We start from the raw sequence: 22,798 nt of genomic DNA on the forward strand, positions 1-22,798 counted from the left end.
TTTAAAAGTTTCTTTCTTATTGAATTTTTGTGAATTTCATGATATATTTTCATTAAATTTAGACCCCTTCCCCATCACTTCTATCCCTTATAGCTACCCACCCCCCAGATTTCATGTATTCTGTCATATATATTGTCAAGTTTGTGTCCTCAAATGTACTTTGGTGTGTGTCCATTCACTGAAGACTGGTTAACCTATCTAGCATCACACCCCTAAGGAAAACCCACTGTCTCTCTTCCAGCAGCTATCTGTTGCCAATAGCTCCTCAGCTAAGGGTGGGGTTTCTTACCTAATTCGCCACTTCTATGCTGGAATTTTGTGTGGGTTGAACTTGCTCTGTAAATATTCTATGAGAATAAGGTATTGAATTGACTTGATTGTCAAGAAAGGCTAAAACTGAGCTCAGTGTATAGAAGGCACAGAGAAACCTTAACATATATGACAGAATGCATGTAAAACAGTGGGGGAGTATTTTGGATATGGATAGGGGAAGGGATCCAAATATGATTGACATGTATTACATGAAATGAACAAGAATTCAATAAAAATATATATTGAGAAAAAAGAAGTGAATTAATAGGTGTAACTGTTCATGGATAGAGGCTTACTGAGCAATCATATGACCACATGGTGGGTGTATGATACAGGAGATGAGGTTTGGATACATGCTGCCTTGGTCGCTTCCAAACCTGAGTGCCATGTTTCTCTTCCCTTCAGAGAAATTTTCAAGAATAAACCCAGGACTAATTGGAATCTGAAAAACAGTTCAAAGCTCAGCTCCATCAAAATCAGGAAATGCTCAAGAAGAGTCAACCAGGTTCAGAACTGCAAACTCAACTTTTACCAAAGAGGTTTTGTTCTTTTTAAAAATTCATTCTCATCTTCATCTCAACAGTCCACATTGACTCCATGGCCAAGAATAACCTCACCACAGTAACCAGGTTCATTCTCGTGGGCTTTACTGACCATCCGAGCTGGGAGATCCCCCTCTTCCTGGTGTTTCTCAGCTTCTATCTTGTCACCATTCTGGGGAACTTGGGCATGATCATTCTCATCCAGGTGGATGTCCAACTCCACACCCCAATGTACTTCTTCCTGAGCCACCTCTCTGTGTTGGATGCCTGTTATGTCTCGGTCATCACCCCTCAGATCCTGGTCACGCTGAGCACGGGCAGAACAGTCATCTCCTATGGTCAGTGTGCTGCTCAGTTCTTCTTCACCTTCTGTGCAAGTACAGAGTGTTTCCTGCTGGCTGTGATGGCCTATGATCGCTATGTTGCTATTAGCAACCCATTGCTCTACACTGTGGTCATGAGTCCTGGAAGATGCTGGAGTTTGGTGGCTGGAGCCTATGTCTGTGGGGTGTCTGGGGCCATCCTGCGAACCACATGCACCTTCTCCCTCTTCTTCTGTGAGGACAATAGAATCAACTTCTTCTTCTGTGACCTCCCACCCCTGTTGAAGCTTGCCTGCAGTGACATAGCAAACATCGAGATAATCATTCTCTTCTTTGCGAACTTTGTGATTTCAGCCAATGCCTTGGTCATCCTGATTTCCTACCTGTTCATCATCAAGGCTGTCATGGGGATGAAGTCTTCAGGTGGCAGGGCTAAAACATTCTCGACATGTGTCTCCCACCTGCTGATGTGGCTCTTTTCTTTGGGAGCCTCATTTTCATGTATATACAGAGAGGCTCAGCCAAATCTCTGGAGGAAGACAAGATTGTATCTGTCTTCTATACTGTGGTCATCCCCATGCCTAACCCTCTGATCTACAGCCTGGAAACAAGGATGTGAAGGCTGCCTGCCTTCAGAAAGGTCACTGATAGATTCCAAGTTTCCCACAGAATGTGGACTTAGATAAGCTTGTCATTACTTCCTATAGACACCAGTATTAGATGCATCCTGTGTCCATTGGAGACAAGGCAGATAAGTACCACCAGGAGAGGAGAGCTAGGAATCTGGTGAACATTTTATTTAGCAGTTTAATAATACTTTTTCCGTATCCCCATCTCATTAGAGAATATACAAGTTAATGGATTTTAAGCTTCTTCATTTGACCTCAATTCTTGGTACCTTTTTGCCATGCCTACACGACACTAAGCTGATCTCTGAGCTGAGGATGTCAGGATTGAAGAGACAATCACGCTTTTAATGTAGCAGAAGAAGCCTTTATTTCTCAGCCCCAGGTTGCTTTTATACCCTAGCCCAGAAGGCAGCTGACCCAACAGGGCGGGGGAGCCGTAGCATGACCGCAGGGTCAGTGCCAGGTCATGGTGTTCTCAGGACCTGATACAGGAAGATGAGCTGGTAAACAACTCTGAGACGGAGGAACCAGGAGGCCAAAAGGTCACTGCCGGGGAGGTGCAGATGGAGGCCAGGACAGCATGTCCCAACACCTTTTTCCTTCTGTCGTTTCTGTTATCAGTATTACTGTGTCTCATGTTTCAGACTACATCTGAGGATCCCTGTGGATTGCTTTTTACACAATCCCTTTCAATACATAAGTGACTATTCACCAGAAATTTCAGGGATTGTTGTATGACTCACACATCCCTATTCAACATTGTAGTGTCTTCTTTCTTAGGCTAGGATAAAAGAACTTGTAAATTGTCTTTATAACTTTCTTCCTTTCTAGTCCCTTATTTCTTAATATGTTGATATCTTCAAGATGAAGCAAGCTACATTACCTGTATGATGGTTTCCACAAAAAGGCCAACTCTAGCTTCAGAAGGACAGTGTATTATTACTCCTTCTTACCTCATTGCCTACATTATGGGATGTTCCCATTCAAGTATCCTGTTTCTAGGGACAGCAGTGTCAGAAAACATAGGCAAATACAGCCACTTAAACCACATATTACCTTCTCTAGTGAAGAATTCCTGCATCCTACTGTAAAACAATTCAGAGCCGTTTATTGTAAATAAAGGTATTTCAGTTTCAGGCCAGTTTGAGAAACGTGGCTTACACACACACACACACACACACACACACACACATACACACACACACACACGAGCACAGACAAGAGAGAGAGAGAGAGAGAGAAAAAAAAAAAAAAACATAGTGAAACATCCATAAAATAATTTAAATACTAAAAACTCCTTGAAGAATTTAAGAGAATGAAAAACACAGCTGAGATTTTTAGGGGGACACATAACAGGATTAGTCTCTAGAGTCTGTGAAGAATTCAGATAAAATCATGAAAAATTCCAAATAAAATACAAGTGTGACCTCTTATTTGGAGGTATAAAATTTAAAATATTAAACTTTTTCCAGGAATGTAAAAAAAAAAAAAAAAACACTCAGAGTTGAGTGTATTTCCCTAATTTCTACATTCAAATCCTACATTAGAGGCGCTTTCAGTAATTGATTACAAATATATTTGTCAATCCCTTGAGAATTCCACACATTGTATTTTGATCATATTCACCTCTACCCCAACTCCTTCTAGATCCACCTTCTTCCTTACCCACCCAACTTTGTGTCTTTAGTTTTCTTTTTGAAACCACCGACAATCAATAATTGCTTTTGGAAAAAAATTTTGGTCCCATGCATGGCCCCATTTGCATTTCATGATTCCTCTATAGGGCAAATGAGGAAGACACTGTTATGTGTGAAATTTCCGTTTTGCAATTAAGAAAACATTTCTTTAAGACTCAGAGTACTCAGCATATATAATAGTAAACAAGGCCTGGAGTGTGGTTTGAATCTCAGTCCTGCTTTGAGACTTTCGGTAAATGATTTAATTTCTCAGATCTAAAATAAGTATTGCAATTCTTAATTCAAGATATACTGTAGTAATTGAAGAAGATGATAAATAAGAAAGCTCCTAACATATATCACCTGTTACTACAGATTACTCTCTCTCTTTCCCTTTCCTTCATTGTCTGATGTCAGTCCTGATCCTCTGCTACAACTCCATAGCCACTGACAAAGTAAAAATGGATAGAAACCAATGATGGTAAAAGGCAAGGAACTGAAGAAGACGACTCAGCCATATCCATGTGCCAGGAGTTAAAGCACACCTTTTGTTTACTGGGGGAAATACTCTTATTTGCAAGTCACACAGTCAAAGGTCACTGAAGGCTGTCTTACTTAATGAACATATTATAATGAGCCCTATAGCTCACTGTCATTTTTAGGAAGTTAATCCTTCTTGTTCCTCTTTGTGAAAAACAACCATTTAATTAGAACAAGCTGCCACTTGCAGCTGATTAATTCAGGGGTAAGCACCTGGTCCATGTTAGTCTAGTAAAACTTTACTTATGTATTGTGAAGGTGAAAATGTGAAAGAGATTCAGAATAGAAAAACAGGTTGACAATTGTAACAGAGTATCCAAGTAGTTACTAAACTTACGAAGAAATGCTTAAGTTCAGTAGTACTAAGCAAATCTCACATTTAAAACCACAATATCCTGATGGAATTTACAAAAATTAGAAAAGTACCATGCCCATATATTGACAGGGCTATAAATAATAGGCACTATACATTTGTTTAACAAATTTATACAACTGTTTGGCATTTTCTTTTAAAAATTAAATATACACATGAGTAACCTGGATATCCCAGTGACCTGGCTATGCACACTATAATTCTGGAAACCCAAAATAGGACCAAGAACAGAAGTCAAAATGGTGGTAACAAATGGTTCTTTCAACAAGAACTTTAAATATTAGTGATCTCAGCTCCTCAGTCAAAAGACACAGGCTAGTTGAATGGAATAAGAAATAAAATCCATCTTTTTGTTGTCTGTAAGAAATTCATCTCATCTTCAAGGATAGGCACTACCTTAGGGTTAAAGGATGGGAAAAATTGTTCCTAGCAAATAGCACTAAGAAAAAAGTAGGTGTTGTAGTTCTAATATCTGACAAAATAAACTTCAAATTAAAACTAATCAGAAGAGATAAAGAAGGTCACTTCATTGTGATCAAAGAAACAGTTGACCAAAAAGACATTATAATCATGAATACACATGCACCAAACTCTGATGCACCCAATTTCATAAAAGCAGTACTACAGGACTTTAGGACACAACCCCAACTCAGTAATACTAAGTGACTTCAATACCCTATTATCTCCAATAGTTTGGTCAGCTGGACAAAAAAAAAAAAAAAAAAAAAAAAAAAAAAAAAGCAGAGAGACATCTTAGTTAAATGATAACACACATCAAATGAACCTAATAGACATCTACAGAATATTTCACCTAAGCGCCAAAGAATGCACTTTGTATTCAGCAGTTCATGGACGTTTCTCTAAAATAGACCACTTATTGGGGTACAAAAGAGACCTCAAAAATATAAAAATTTAAACTAATTCCATGCATTCTATCAGACCACAATGCAATAAAGCTTAAAATCAACAGCAAAAGAAGCTCTAGTAACTGCAGGAACCCATTCCTGAATAACGAATTACGTCAGTCCACTGAGCCATCTTACTGGACCAGAGGTTATGTTATTATTATCTTTGTCCTTATTGGATTGTTTAAGTTTCTATATCTTGTCTTCACGCTCAAATATTCTGTCCTCTCCTTGATACAATCTATTGGTGAGGTTTGCCAAATAGCTTTTTATTTGACTTACTATGTTTTTCATTTCCAGTGTTTCAACTTAGCATTTCTCTTTAGCACATTTCTCTTTCAGCTCTAGTGTCAACTTCATTATTTTATTCAGATATTTGTGTCCTCTTGAGATTTGTTAATTTTCTTCTTTGATATCTTTGAGTATACACCAAATTCTTTGGAATTTCACCGAATTCTCACTTACTGAAAGCTATTACTGTGGGATCAACAATTTTTGTAGTGATGTTGCCCCCCCTCTTTTTAAAAAAATATTTCTTATATTACTGCATTACGGATTACACATCTGGGATTATTATTATTATTTCAAGTGGTGAAATCTCAGTTCTCTCTCTCTGGTTTGGCTTGGTGCAGTGTGGAGGAGGGATGGATGGATCGATGGATCTTTAACCTCCTTTCAAGTAGATTTTGTTCTTCTGTGGTGCTGGATGTGGGGGAGGGGCTGTAAGTCACTGCCTGGTTGTTGCCATGGACCTCAGCTGATCTCCTAATTCTTCTTTACCTTCTGTCCCTGTGGGTATGGACTGTCTTTTAAATCTATGATGATCATGATGACAAGTAGGTATCTAATGACTCCATAAATTCATAGTATTTTTTCCTTTTATGATATTTTAAAATTAACATTATCTATTTATATATTTTCATAAATTCAGCATTTGTAACCTGTGCTCATTTTTTCTAAGGAATTTTAAATTCACATCATTGTCCATAAGTATGGATAAAGTTAATTTACTTTTCTATTAAGGTGTTTGACTTTTCTAATTCAACATTGGACACATTAAAGATTAATTCAAGATAAGCACCTGGGGCTGGAGAGATGATCAGTTGTTAAGAGCACTGACTGCTCCTGCAGAGGACCTGAATTTGGTTCCCAGCACCCATATGGTGGCTCACTACTGTCCTTAAATCCAGTTCCAGGGGATCATGCGCCCTCTTTTGGCCTCTGTGGGCATTGCAAGCACAGGTGCAGTTAACTTATGTAACACTCATACACAGAAAAGAAAAATAAGTAAATTAAAAAATAATAAAATATCTCTCCATTCATTTCATAAATGTCTATTGAGTGCCTCCTATATGTTAGAAGCTATCCTGGCCACTGGAGATACATCAGTGAATCAGGAAAATGATATTTATGCTCATTGGAGCTTCCATCCTGGGAGGCAAGCAGTCCTCTGAAGAAATCCCTGTCAGTTTCAGCCACTGACAGGTCACACTGTGTATCTCAGTCACATAACCTAGGATCACCCAACTAAATAGCTTAGCTCCTGGGAGATGAAAAGCAGTGAGTGAGGATTCTGGGAACTCTATCCAGAACATTCTTTTGATATGTGTGAAATATCTTTTTAGCATTTTATTTGTCATTTATACTATCACATAGTATTTTGACATATAAAACTTTTAATATTTTATATAGACAAATATATGTGCCTTTCTCATCACCCTGTCATTTTATGTTTAAAATATATTTCTCACCAAATAGTAAGAAAGCAATAGATTTCCTTGATCTTTATAACATTGTATATATTAGATTTTTTTGTAAGCTGTGAAGTACAGTTCAAATTTCATTCCCCAGACAGTTAACCAATCACTCTGTCATAAAATGTTCAATATATGCTTCTCCAATTCATGTGATATACCATGTATAGCATGGTCTAACTACTCCTATATACTTGGATGTGTTTTCAAGTCTTGTGATTTGCTCTATTGACAAATTGCCAAGATTTTATATCAGGTGTTTCCACTCCTTAATCCCTGCTATTTTCACTTTTCCAGTTTTTCTTGGCCGTTTTTGCCCACTTTTCCTTTCCATTGTACTATGTCCTTCTGAAATTTTTTTTCCAGAGAACATGTCATTTTCTTGCCAATTTCTACACAAAGATTATGAAAATGATACCCTTTTTCTTTCTTTAATTTTATGTGTATGACTGTCTTGCCTGTATGTTTGTAAGTGCACCATGTGCATGCAATGCCCACAGAGGCCAGAAGAGGGTATCAGATCCCCTGGAACTGGAGTTATGGACAGTTGTTAGCTGCCACGTGGGTGCTGGGAACTGAAACCAGATCCTCCACAAGAGCAGCCAGTGTTCTTAACCACTGAGCAATCTCTCCAGTTCTAATACGCTTTTTAAAATAATGCCTGGTAGTGCTCATTTTGACAGTTCAGTATATATTCTTCTGCATGTTCTATGACTATAAACAGTAAATCAGAGTGGTACTGAAATTTTTTCAGTTGAAAGAACTAGAAAACACAATAAAATTAAATCATCAGATAAGAATGAAATTCATCCACACACATAGCTAAAAACATTTGCTCTGGATGGCTTCAGGCATGATTTGCTCCAGGAATCCAAATGTTCTTATCTGTCCTCATCTCTTAATTTCCCAGCTGGTCTATTTGCAGTAACACAGTATCATCAGAAGTCCCAGATATAAATCCTCAAAGTCTATCTGGAATTTAAGCATCTAGTTACCAAATCAATCTCCATCTGCTGTGAGCACTGACTGTTAATAGTTCATAATGGCATCCTTCCCTGTAGAGCTTTCATCAGTTAAGGAATCCATTTTTCCTAGAAATGCCTACAAAGGCATACCACCAACCTGTTGGGGACAGTGTGCAGTTATTGACATGGGCCACAAAAAGCCTAATCCCTTTCCTGGAGACAGAAGGTCCATGCAATAACTCCTATTCTAGTGTTCCATAAGGATAAGACCAATGTGGACTCCAGATGAAAACACAAACTGCTTATCCATTTCCTTTCATTTTCTCCCTTGCAGGTTCTTCTGTGAGCACTCCCTCAGTGAAACACTTGCACACTAGCCCTGACCCAAGTCTTTTTTAAAGGAATTTAATCTAATGTGCAGCGATTCCTTGAAATCCAAACAGAAATTCTGGCATGATGTTTAATTTTAATAACAAGAAGTACAGTGATAATTATGTAATACACTAATGTGCATGAGATTTCCCAGTCAAAGAAGGGGGAAAGTAATATATATTACACAATCACCCATTTCAGTAAGTTCCTTTGATGATATTAAATAGCATATTCTCATCACTGTGTATTCTTTTTTCCTTTTCCTCCACCCTTACCCAGTTTCCACCCTACTTTTTATATAAGGAACATAGAAAGTAGCAGGCAAACGCTTACCACACAGTCATTTCAAAAGATATTTAATTTCAGTAAATGATAACAAATCTTGTCAAAATGCATTGAAAGGTGAAATTTCCCCTGATAACTGTCAGGAGTCCTGATCTTTAGCTACCTTTAGTTTTGTAATATATCCTTGCATCATCTGGCATCTGCAACTGCAAAGTCCTGGCTAGGTGGACTGTTTGCTTATTACCCAAAGGTTTATCCAAGCCTTGTTACTTAAAAGCATATGAGGTACATGGTGTCTTTGAGATTCCTTCTCCTGGAATATTTTGGGACTTATGATACTAAGTGAATGAAGGAAATCAGGGTAGGGGGGGGTGAGTGTACTGTGCAGGACTTAGTAGGAAACAAGAAGGACTCTAAGACCCTACTATATACCTGAAGACACGAGATTAACCACAAAGGAATAACTATGAACAATGTAAAACACTCAGAGCAAAGAATATGGTTCTATCAAAAAGGCTGAGAGCTTCAGAGAGAGGGAAGGGATGAGAACCAGAATGAAGGAAGGTGACCAGGGGAAGGCTGGGAAAGGATCTTGAAGGAATGTGAGCAAACACCTTACTCAGCGCAGAGGCAAATGATGCTTGTTTAGTCCACCTCAGACTCAGTCTCTCTTGAGTCAATAATCATGTTTCCTTATGAAATAAAATTCTGACCTGAAAATACTGTTGGGTTTCATACCAGAGATGTAACTAGACAGTGCAAGTAAGAATGAGTTCCAGTCTACTGACTGATTTGACTGACTCACTCAGTAGAATATGTGGGCCAGTGACAAAAAGAACAAGTTCATTCCTTGCAGAAGTTGCTGTTGACCTTCAAGAGTTAGAACGCTTAGGAGTTGCTATGCGACACTAGAGGTTAGGCTTTACTCTTCTAAGAGACATGGAGAGGATTAGATAATGAGCCTCTTTCTGTAAATTCAGCCTGCAGGCCTGGCTTTTCCCAGGAGTCTCAGAGCCTGTCCCAGGAGCCGATTCATGATCCAAGGAGAAACTTTTCCACTATATAGCTCCTATAGAGCGAACCCCCAAAGCACTTTTAATATCTACTGGTTTTCTAGGTAAGAAGAAATCCTAAAATGGATCAGTTATACTGAGATATCTATGTAAACTTAGTCGCTTTTTACAAATGCTTAAATGACTTATGGTACTTTGAACTCAAATTCTATGAGTTCAATTGGATTATTCCACCCCCTGGAAATCCTGAAAAGATACTGGCTCTGAAGTAATGTCTACACAAACTAGGAATGGTGAACTGGGCAGACCAACAGGCCCTGCTATTGGACCTTCTCAATGAATTGTCTCCATCCTGGGAGTTCAGGACTTATCTGAAATACACACAGGTATGTCTGAATCTTTTAATTTTTTTTTTTTTTTTTTTGCAGCTACCAGCTTTAACGTCTTTGGATTTAGACAGCACTAGGTAAATTTTAGAAAACACAGTTTCTTGGGAGAGGTTCTTACTGGGTTGTAGAGCTGAGGCTAGAGATGTCCCTGTACTTTCTGTATTCATGCTGGGAGGGAGGATAACCATCTGTATTAGAGCTCTGTTTTTAGGATGGGATAGATCTAGGTTGGACTCCAGATTTACCCACTGTCATGTAACCTTGGATAATGATTTAACTATTCAGAGTCTTAGTCTCTTCAAGGATAAAATAACAATTCTTTCATAGGGACAGAGGGTTGTACAAGATAATGTATGCAGAATGTGTCACATCAAGATTGGCCCAGAGCAGATGCTTAATGAACCACCACCAGTGTTTGGAAAAGCAACACAGCCCAGAGTTCAGAGGACCAAGGTGAAATCTAAATATTTTTTTTCCTTTTAGTAGTGAAATGCTTAATATCTGAAAGCTTCGATTTTCTTATCTGTAAAATAAAGGTAAATATTTGTGCCTCATGATGTGATTGTCAAGTTGAAAAGAATAATATAATAAAATGTTCAGCATCTACCTGACTCAAAGCAAGAACTTGGTAAGTATGTAATAATATTTTGAGATGTTAATTCTAATAAGATGAGGAAAGTTAACTTTGGAGTTCCTTCATTGACCGCCCAAGGGACTCGACCCTCATAAGAACTAGAAGGAAGGAGAGAGCAGGTTACAAGTTAAAGTAAGTACAAGGTTTAGGGTCAATCTTGGAAGTGTTCATGGTAGAGCACACATCTGTTTCCTTATACCCCAGCAATCCCAGCGATCGAACATTTTTGTTACTGTTTATTATAAACTAAGAATATTATAAATAATGACATCAACCCATTGGTATCCCCAGGTTTTTTCAAAATGTTCACTATCAGCTGTCAGGGTTCACAAGGCTGCTGCCTTCCTCTGCTCTAGGATCAGTCTAAGTTGATGGTACCCCAAACCCTTTACAAACCATATTACAAAACTGGGTAATATGGTAATTTTTCTGATGATTTTCCCTTCTGTAAAATATCTTAGAAATTGTCTTTCTGTAAAACAAACTCTTCCACATAAGATAAACTGAATTCAAATTTTCAAAAAAATCATTACTGTGTTTTCATTTGATATTTTGTGAAAATTAAGGTTCTTATTACCTAAAGATTCTTTTTTTGTTTTATTTGAGACAGGGTCTTCCTGTGGCCCTGGTTTGCCTGGAACGCATTATGTAGACCAGAGATCTGCCTGCCTCTGTCTCTGCCTCTCAAGTGCTGGGATTAAAAGCATGTGATAACAAGCCAGGCCTACCTAAACACATTTTAATATTGTATGTTGAATAGAGATAGGGTACAAATAAATGAATCTGTCTTAACCTGTACTGAAGAAAGGAGACAAAAACATAGATCACATGTTTTTGCTAAGTATTTGCTTAATGATTTCAGAAAGGTGCTTCGTTTTTAAATATTTAAGGGTTGGAAGCTCTTGGGAGACTGGATGATCCTGGGGATTTTGAGGGCAGTCTTGATTGCAGTAAGTTGTAGCCTTCTAAGGCCTACAGAGAAATATTGTATCTGTAGGAAAAGGAAAGTTTGGGACTTCATTCTGCAGAGAAGGGCTAGTCTCTTCTCCAATATGATGTGTGGAAAGTCTTGGGTTCAAGTGGGGCAAGATGATCAAGTTCCTTAACTTCTTTGGGCTTTACTTTACTGTCTAGTCCTAGCATATGGAAATGCAAGAAGGACGGGAGTTAATACGAGGCCAGCCTGGTGTGTGTGTGTGTGTGTGTGTGTGTGTGTGTGTGTGTGTGTCCCAGTGTGACTACCTGTACTCAACCAATTACTACTTAGTTTCTGCTCAGATGAGTTCATTACAGGGATCTCTCCAAACCAGCCACAAGACAGACAGAAAATGGATTTTGACAGTTTTACATTTACATGGGGAGAGAGGTGTTGAAATGAGCTAAGTTCCTTCCTGGTTTGAAAGTGTGAAGCATCTAATTAACAGCAAGGAGATTTCTTTACTTCTGTAAATCATAAAGATGCAAAGAAACATAAAGGGAGAACAAAACAAATTCAGAACAGAGAGAACAGAATATTCTACCAACCTACTTCCACCTCCATGGGATAATCTTAGACACATTAACATCCTGGAGTTTAACTTCCTCTTGGTAAAAACAGACAGTAACTGCTTAAAAGACTATTTTTAACAGCAAATAAACAATATATGCAAAGTATTGAGTTTTTTTTTTAGTAGAATATATTAGTTGAAAAGCAGATAAGCATGCCAAGGAGGGCTAATAAAATTGAAAATATCTAACCAGATTTTTCCCTCAGTACACAGTACACCACAAAAGTATAGTAGATGTGGGAAATGAAATAAAATGGGAATTACATCATAACATTGTGTAATTTAGTGATATACCCAGACTACTTAAAAAAATACATACATATTTCTATGTAATTATGAAAGGAACATGCATGGAAGGAAATGCATTTTGAATACAATAGAGTGGTTATCCACAAGGACAGGGGCAAGAGGGGGCATGGCCGAGGCAAGCAGGGAAAAGTACACAGTAACATGAAACACAGGAGTGGAGAGATGTCTCAGTGGCTAAGAGCACTAGTTGCTATTGTTGAAGACTTGGGTTCAGTTCCCAGCACCCACATGGCAGCTAACTATCTGCAATTCTAGTTTCAGTGGATCCAGTGACCTGTTCTGGCCTTTGCAGACATTGCATGACGCAAGTATGCACTTACATACATGTAGGCAAAACACTCATACACATAAAATAAAAATAATAGAATGAAGATACTGTTTTGATCAGCAGTGATTGTTATTGGGATGTGGGGAGTATGAGTCATGCAATTTTGGATGTAATGTCCAACAATATTATCTTTAGCTGTAAATCATTTGAGATGATTCCTACATACTTTATACACTCAATAATCATTAGTTGAAAATGTGCATGCTTCTGATAGTTACGAAAAGGTTAAGATGTTAATAAAACATTTTCAAAAGCCTCAGTAAGCCTGCATTCTCAGCCATACAAATCACGATTTGTGAGCAATAAAATTACTTCGATGATCATAGACTCTGCCTTTATTCTTCCACAATAGAAAAATAAAAAGTACAGCCCAAGGAAGGGAAGTCAATTTTTGGTTACTCAGTGAGTTAGAGCTCGTCATACAGACAGCAACCATGGAGCGTGAACAATACTAAAAGCACCTTCCAAAGAGGCTGACTCATTTCTGGCCCTTGCTGCTAGAGTGGGGTAGAGGGATTCACCCAGAAACTCATGTGTTGTGTGATATGGCAAGATTTCCCTCCCACTGGTCACCCCTGAGCAGAGCAGAAAGAAGTTCCTCACTCAAGAACAGCTTCCATTAGAGAGTTCCAGAAAGTCTGTGCTGATTGTGGAGTAACCGTTGTTGTAAAAAAACTGTCATGATGTTTTAGGTGCCCAGGCTTGTGAGTGGCCTCATCTCACAGATCCTAGAGGGATTAAAACTTGGTTGTAAAGTAGGGAAACACAGTAGCGTTCCCTTAGAAGATACAAGTCCTGCTGTTATTCTTTGGTCTGTAGAGAGCAGATTTTTGATTTCTCAACAAAGAAGAATCTCTCTGGGTATCAGTTTAATTATCACCAAAATAATAAGTATATAATTTGTTTTCTTTGCAGGAGTGTGTAGGCAAGTACAGATGTTCGCAGATATAAATATGTATGAAAAGTGTAAAGAGAATCCAGAACACGCATGGAAAATGGTCAACAGCAAGCATGTGGTGTGACCACATGACTCAGATATGTGCCATATGGCAATAAGAAATTTTAGGAAATACAAAATTACCATGACTCATTGAAAAGCAAATCAAAAATAATTCTTTTTAGCAATTGGGAAAGCATAGAAAAAGAGCATTCATTTCACTTGCTGTTTGAAAAAACTGCCGGCAGGAGCAGCAGAAGACTTTTAGTATATGGTACATATGCAGTCACAACATGGAAACCACTTACTATTTTCATAAGTAACCAATAGGTAAAGTACAGAAGATCATCAAAAAGCAATAATTGATGAATGAATGGATAGAAAGGCTGAAGACTTTTCAAAAGGGGAGAAAAGAGTGAGTGGGCAAGGATTTCTTATTTTATTTAGTGAAAATGGAAAATTGCTCAGTTGATTATTGTGTCAAATTACATATATTTACGAACCTATTTCTCCATATATATAAGTATATATATTTATAATTTGGGAATATACTGTTTAATGAGGCACAGAAGAATAGACAAATGTTTGCACTAGAGAAATGCATTACCTTTCAGAAAAGGAAACAATGACAGTATACAAAATTCACAATAATAATAGCAAAAATAACAATAGACAACATTATTTAGCTCTTTCTGTACTGGACACTGCTATATACCTCTTACACATATTAAATCATTTAATACTCAAAGTGACCCTATGATACAGGCATACATTTTCTATATTATGGATAAGGGGTTAGATACCTTATTCAAAGCCGTATAATAAAAAGAACAAGATGATGAGTTTAATGTATTTATAATCATAGTGTTATAAAACACCAAAACCCTATGACACAATTAAGTTAGACATGGTAGCCTCTGAATGAGACTGCGAAAGAATGAAGTAGAGAGAAACATGATTATCATTTAGGACTTCCTGAGTATTTATTTATTTAATGTTATTCATTTCTGTCTTTCTTGTCACATTATGGAATGTGCTTAAGTGCCTCTACTAGCTGAGCCATCTTGCTGGGCCCTGAGTAGGCATACTTTTTTGCTGTCTGCCTGAATAAACACACAGTAACCAGAAAAAAATATTTGAATGTTTTCATGAACAGAAGATTCATCACCTTCCAATTTCTATGGAAAATCGATGAGAGGGCATTAAATTGATTTGAGTGTAAGGAAAGGCTGAAATCAGTGTAGAAGGGACAGACAGAATCCAGCAACCATATGACCACATGGTGGGTATGTCATAAAGAAGATGAAGATGGAATTGATGTTGTCTTGGGCCCTTTCAAATCTGAGTGTATGTGTCTCTTCTCAGAATTTTCCAAATGTAAACCAGGATTAATTTGAACCAGAAATAACAATTCAAGTCTCAGTCCTATCAAATTCAGGAAATTCTCAAGAAGGATCAGCCAGGTGCAGAATTCTGAAAACAAGCTCTGTAAATAGGCTCAGAGTTAAAAACTCAATTTCTATCATAGAGAAAAAGCTTTTGTCTTTTCCCCTTCATTCTCATCTTCATCTCAACAGTCCACATTGACTCCATGGCCGAGAATAACCTCACCACAGTAACCGAGTTCATTCTCATGGGCTTTACTGACCATCCGAGCTGGGAGATCCCCCTCTTCCTGGTGTTTCTCAGCTTCTATCTTGTCACCATTCTGGGGAACTTGGGCATGATCATTCTCATCCAGGTGGATGTCCAACTCCACACCCCAATGTACTTCTTCCTGAGCCACCTCTCTGTGTTGGATGCTTGCTACTCCTCAGTCATCACCCCTCAGATCCTGGCCACACTGGCCATAGGCAGAACAGTCATTTCCTATGGTCAGTGTGCTGCTCAGTTCTTCTTCTTCACCTTATGTGCAGCTACAGAATGTTTCCTGCTGGCTGTGATGGCCTATGATCGCTATGTTGCTATTAGCAACCCATTGCTCTACACTGTGGTCATGAGTCCTGGAAGATGCTGGAGTTTGGTGGCTGGAGCCTATGTCTGTGGGGTGTCTGGGGCCATCCTGCGAACCACATGCACCTTCTCCCTCTTCTTCTGTGAGGACAATAGAATCAACTTCTTCTGTGACCTCCCACCCCTGTTGAAGCTTGCCTGCAGTGACATAGCAAACATCGAGATAATCATTCTCTTCTTTGCGAACTTTGTGATTTCAGCCAATGCCTTGGTCATCCTGATTTCCTACCTGTTCATCATCAAGGCTGTCATGGGGATGAAGTCTTCAGGTGGCAGGGCTAAAACATTCTCGACATGTGTCTCCCACCTCACTGCTGTAGCCCTTTTCTTTGGGACTCTCATTTTCATGTACATATGGAGCAGCTCAGGAAAATCTCTAGAAGAAGAAAAGGTTGTGTCTGTCTTCTACACTGTGGTCATCCCCATGCTGAATCCTCTGATCTACAGCTTGAGAAACAAGGATGTGAAAGCTGCTTTCAGAAAGGTCACTGGTAGATTCCACGTGTCCTAGAGCTTACAAAATTGAATGAAGAGACCTTTATCTTAATCAATTTATATCCATTATTGATTTTTCCTAATTGAGTATCTTGTACTCTTGAAGAGAGGAAGCAAGCGCCACTAGGTAATGAGAAGTACAAATGCGGTGAAAATTGCATCCGAGAATTCCATAGCACTTTCTTCTTATCCTCATTTCTCACTCTCGGTTTACTGTTTGGCACTAGCTATCTCCTACTGTTCCTTGTCCCATCACATGCAGAATTGGAGTTCCAAGAGATTTTGAATTAATTCACTTAACAAGAATTCTGGACTCCCTCTCTCTCTTGCTTTTGTTCTCACCAACACTGCAAGTTATTTGTGTCAAATATCTTATTGTGAGATCACTATGAATTGTGATAAATTGTTTTCACTTCCTTTTAAATGTATAACTACCTGGTCAGTGCAGGTAGCAAGCGGTATACATACATACCTCCTCCTTCACTATTACAGTGTCTTCTTGCTCAGGTCAGAAGGACATTTTCTAATTCTTTCATGTTCTGCTAATATTTTCAAGATGAAGGAAGCTACCTTTCCTGTTCAGAGCCCTCCACAAGGGCAATGTGTTGTACAGTTCATGAAGGACACAGGGCATGAATTCTGTCCTTACCCCACTGCCTTCCCTATCAGAGGTTCTCACCAAGCGTCCTGTGTCAGGCACAACAATTTTAGTGAGCACAGACAGACACAGACAGGTAAACCGTATTTTATGCTCTGTGGCAAAGATTCGCTTAAAGGAGAGAGTAGTTGTAGCTTCTGTATCAAACTGTGAAACTCTTCAGAGCAGTGTATCCTTCACTCTCAGGTCTAGATCAGATGAGCTTTCAGTGTCGGCTTTGGAAAGAATTTTTCAACCCCATGCGTGTTCCCTTCTGAGTCTCATAGTAACAGTATAAGGTAGATGTAGAAGACATGGTTAAACATTTAATTTCTATTTTGCAATTAAGACAATATTTCCTTGTTCCCCAGAGTACTCAGACTATGCAGTAGTAAATAAAGCACAGGGTGTGGCTTGAATCTAAAACTTATTTTGCCTTCAATTCATTGGGTAAATGATTTAGTTTTTTGGTCTGAAAAAAGTGTACAAATTCCTAATTAAAATTATATTGCATTAATTAATATATTATATTGATACTATAAATTAAATCAGAAGATGAATAAGAATCTCATAGCACAAATCAGTTATCACTATTGATCATTATTTTTTTCCTTCCCTTAGTTTCTGATGACAATTCTTGACTTTTGCCACAATTCTCTAACAATTGACCAAAGTGAAAGTGTTTGTAAATCAATGATAGTGAAGGAGAATGAACTAATGAGGAAACAGAATTAGTCTATTATTTGCACCTAGGAGCAAAGCAAACTTGCAGAAATAACAAAACCAGCAAGATATATTTCCATTGAATATATAGTTTAAAATATATTTTATATTGAAGGTGGATAACTTTCCTACATGGGATAACTAATATATATATAGTTCATGTGTCAACCGTGTTTCAGGTTAAACACTAAGCAAATAGCTGGAAATCATAAATGAGTTATAAGAAATTTCCTGTAGATTGAGAAAGGAAATGTTGATTCTTTGTGAAGAAAATCAATGTGCTGAAGAGTTATTTTCTCTCTTAGGATTTATTGGACTGCAAGGAGTAGACAAGAAGGGAAAGGGAGTATTTAAGGGAATGAATTGGCAAGTATAGAGAAAAAAAGTTAATGCCTTCCTCTGATTAAATTCCAAGAAGGCATTTAAAGATTTATGTTTAAGAATATAGGACTGGGGCTGGAGAGATAGCTCAGCAGTTAAGAGCACTCACTGCTCTTGCAGAGGACCTGGGTTCGATTCCCAGCACCCACATGGCGGCTACGAACCATGCTTAACTCCAGTTCCCTGGGAATCCGAAGCCCTCTTCTGACCTCTGCGGTAATGCATGACACAGGTGCACTCACATACACGCAGGCAATACATATAAAAATAATAAATAGAATATCAAAAAAAGAATATAGGGATAAACCAAGTGGGTGTGACGAATGCCCTTAATTCCAGCACTGGGGAGGCAGAGACAGGCAGATCTCTGTGTGACTGAGGTTAGCAGCCTGGCCTACACAGTGAGTTCCAGGTCAGCTGGGGCAATAAGGGACACATTGTCTCAAAAAGATGAAAAGAACAGCAACAATAAACGACAGTGCTAAATGAAAGAGTTGAAGGAACTTGGACATGGAATCTCAAGTTACATGTAGGACACATATTTTTCCTTTTAAAACAAGTTAGTGGACAAAATAATGGGTTTTGCTGTTGTATTTTCATACATTATTCTATATACTCTGGTGATATTTCCACTTACATTCTCCTCTCTTGTCCTGTCTCCGTCTTCCTGTTGGTTTCCTTCCTCTTCCTGAATAGCCTCTCTTCTGTTTTCATATCTTATTTTATTTAAGTATAGATTCCACAGAGGTAAAAGCATGCAGTATTTGTCTTTTCTGAGTCTGCCTATTCACTTAACATGGTGATCTTTAGTTCCATCAATTTTCCTGCAGCTGATATGATTTTATTCTTCTTGATGGCTAAATAATACTCAATTGTGTGTATATTCCATATTTTCTAAATTCATTCATCTATTGATGGACATCAAGGCTATTTCCATATGTTGGTTATTGTGAATAATAATAAACATAAGCATGATGTACAGACATTTCTGTTGGATGCTGACTTGAATTCCTTTGGGTATACAACCAGGAGTAGGATAGTTGGATCATATAAAAGCTCTGGTTTTAGTTTTTTGAGGACTTTCTATATTGCTTTTCATATTGATTTTACCAATTTACATCCCCACCAATAAGCTGTAAAGGTTTCCCCTGTCAGCATTTGATGCTTTTTGTTGTCATTGTGATAACCATTCTGGCTGGGATACAATAGGATCTCATTGTAGTTTTGATTTTCATTTCTCTAGTGGCTAAATATACTGGAAATTTTGTCGTGTATTTATTAATTGTTTGAACTGTACTTCCTTTTTTGAAAACTCTTTAATTCATTTGCTCATTAGCTGATAGAATTACTTATTCTTTAGATGTTTCACTTTTGGTAGTCTTTATGTATTGTGGATATTAATCTGCTGCTAGATGCGTAGCTGTCAAAGACTTCCTCCAACTCATGCAGGTTGCTTTCCTATGCATAAACTTTTAATTTCAATAAATTTCACTTACCAATTCTTGCTATCCTTTCCGGAGATACTGGGGAAGGACTCCGTATACTTTCTTACTTTATAATGACAGTTCAGCTAACATTGAAAAGTGTATTCCATTTCTTCTGGAAGGGAGATGAAATTCAACTGAGAAATTTTAATAGTTGATAATAGGGAGGTTTTCTGGTTGTAAATAGGTGTTAGTACTTCCTTGCTTTTTGCTATACATTATGTTGAATTCATTTAAATAAACAATTTGTGATGGATTTTGTTCTAAAATTCCTTCTTTAGTAAAAAATATGTGGCTGGTGACAAATAATTGAAAAAAATCTCCTCTTGAATAAACTATAAGATCCAGCAATGTCACTCTGGGTATAAACAAAATTCATTGAACTCAAGATCTCACAGAGACTGCACCTCCATGTTCATTTCATTACTCAAAATAATCAAGAGTTGGAAACAACAAAAATGCCCACTTCAGATGAAGGGGTAAAGAAAACATGACATATAAACACAGAATATTATTCAGCCTTATTAGACAAGGAAATCCTATAATTTGTGACAAGATGGTTGAACCTAGAGGACATTGTGCTAAGTGATTTGGCCAGTCACAAAAAGAGAAACACTGGAAGACCACTTATATTCAGTATCTAAAATGGCCAAATGGATAGAGTAGAGCATGGTGGTTATCAAGGCTAAGATGGAAAAATGGGGCATTATTCATGGGTATAAAATTACAGCTATGCAAGATAAGCTCTAGACATCTGCTGTACAGCATGGTGCCTATATTTAACAGTTTGGTATCTCATACTTCAAAATGTGTTGAGATGAAAGATCTGATGTTAAATATTCTTCTTACCGAAAACCTAGCCAATCAAAGAAAACTGAAAAAAATCCCACAAAGAATTTTGGAGGTGATGGATTTTGTATATACCTTGATTGTGTTGATGGTATTATGACTATTTTCTTATGTCAAAACTCATTAACAAGTATACATTAAATAATTGCATTTTGTTTATCTAAACTCCCAATAAAGTTTAATAAAAATCTCCTTTTGGATACACATGCTTTGGAAAAACTTAGCCTATTCAGACCAGCAAATACCTTCTTCTGGAAGAATTTAAATGTGGAAATTAAAGGGTCATTGGAGAAGAAATACTTGACCTTGGTTTATGTTGGCTGTAGAAGACATGAATAATTTGGTATGATTCTCTAGGTGCTAAGATGCTTTATCATTTATCAAACTCCATTCCCTTTAATTCTATTTTTGACCATTCCTAGAGAAGTAAAATGTGGTACAGAGAATGCTGGATGGTAACTGGCACCAACCTACTGTGTTGCCGTCCATAAAGGAATTTCCTTGTTCTTTATTTCAGTTACCCTACCTATCTTCAAAATAGGGCAAAGGGTTGAATAAGTGCCTTCTAAGGATCCCTCTGTGGGCTGAGGTTTTTTTTTTTTTGTGTGTGTGTGTTTTACTAGAAACTGAACCCAGAGCCGTGTGCATGCTAAGGGAACACTGTCACTGAACTGTACCTCACAAGACCTCTATTTGGGGTTTAATTCTGTTGATTTTAAATTATTTCATAAGCAACTTGCCATTAAGCATTGTGAGCCCCTCTCTTCAAATGTTGACTCCACAGGCTAGCAAACAAAAAAGCCCAATGCCAGGAATAAGTCTTTTATAGTTGTTAACCAAGGAGACCCTCAAACAATACTGGCTATTGACGTTACTCTTGGTTACCATACAGAACTTGACAGTGAGATACTTCAGGGAGTGCTGAAGATACTACATACTTGAGACATAGAACAAACATGAATCAAAGTGGTACTGACTTTGAAACTTCATCTTTACTGGCTAGCTTTCATAGTATTGGAAAATGCTATGCATGCTACTGGAAAAGTGATCATCAACACTACCTAGGTCTGAACCCTAAAACTTTAATAATGACTGGCCTGTTAAGATAGGCCCACTAGTGCAATAGAGGCACAGATGTTATGGGAATAACCAGCTACACTTTGACTGGATTTAAGGCCCATTTCACAAGATGGAGCTTGTATCTGACACTGTTATCAGGCCTAGAAACCCATGGTTAGACAGGTGACAAGCTATAAGGGAGAACCTGCTTGTGCTAAATTGACAGTATTAAACTGACTCCTAACAACTTATTATTATACCCATAGATTAGCTCATCTCTCAACTCTCACCAGAGAAGCTTGCTCTTGAAGCAGATGCCAATGAACACAAAGACCCACAAGTGATCACCTGCAGAGAAAAAGACATTGTGGAGGGATCAAGCCTAAATGGGAGGCCTGTATCACATCTTCTCCTCCCAAGGCTCAGAAATCATTGCATAACAGGAGGAAAAAAGATTATAAGAGCCAGAAGTGGTGGATGAATGTAAGGAAACTGTTTGCTGGTCACAACAGGGCAGTTGTACATATGAATACACAGCACTTGTGACAGCATGCAGTAGACCTGCACACACCCAAGTCAGATAAAAACCCAGCATGGAAGGAGGTGTTGGACAAGAAGCCCCAGCCCTATCTGAGGAACTATTGACAAAAGACAGCTGCTGGCAGAGGAGAGTCATTTTCTTTAAGGATATGATGCTAATTAGGTTGACCAGGCTCCAGAAGATGGGCTCACACCCTTTGGGAAACATAAATTAGACTCAATTAGCCTTTAAAAATAACAGAAAACCTGAAATCATGGGAAGAGTAGTAATGTAGGAGTGGGGATGGGGAAGGGGCCTGAATATGATCAAAATACACTGTATGAAATTTTCAAAGAATAAAAAAATATTAAAACAAGGCTATCTCAGAGAACTCTTATAGTATAGGTTATGATGAACAATAAGCACTTTGAAAAGGGTAATTAGGTATGGGAATGGGAGTAAGGGCAGGGAAGATGGAGTGGCTAGATACAAACTTTCATGCTTTATATAAGCCCCGAGAGAGCTAACATAATGCACAAAAATCACCAAGCATCAGTGATCCTCTATATTTCTGTGAAGTTCATGAAGAGATGCTCTGATAAAACCAAGAAACCTTATAAGGAAAGCAGTGGAAGATAGTGACCTCTGGACTACACACCTCTGAGGATTTTGGGGGGTAGAGAAGACAGATAGATCTATATAGACTTTAATCAAGATAAATAAACTCATTTATCTGGTCATCTGTATTGGGGGTCTCTTCTGAATTTATGATTAATAAGTTCCCTGAGGGTAAAATATTAGTTA

General features: G+C 38.0%; 1 protein-coding gene and 1 pseudogene across 1 annotated transcript; both read left to right on the forward strand.

Moving 5' to 3' along the window:
• Positions 1-909: 909 nt before the first annotated feature.
• On the forward strand, positions 910-1,825 carry LOC103736688 (annotated as a pseudogene).
• Positions 1,826-15,424: 13,599 nt separating this feature from the next.
• LOC103736647 (olfactory receptor 9I1) lies at positions 15,425-16,357 on the forward strand. The gene has a single exon (XM_008836170.1). The coding sequence runs from the start codon at positions 15,425-15,427 to the stop codon at positions 16,355-16,357; it is 933 nt and encodes a 310-aa protein (XP_008834392.1).
• Positions 16,358-22,798: the final 6,441 nt, after the last annotated feature.

Source organism: Nannospalax galili, unplaced genomic scaffold (assembly GCF_000622305.1).
Source record: "Nannospalax galili isolate Female #2095 unplaced genomic scaffold, S.galili_v1.0 scaffold337, whole genome shotgun sequence".
NCBI lineage: Eukaryota > Metazoa > Chordata > Mammalia > Rodentia > Spalacidae > Nannospalax > Nannospalax galili.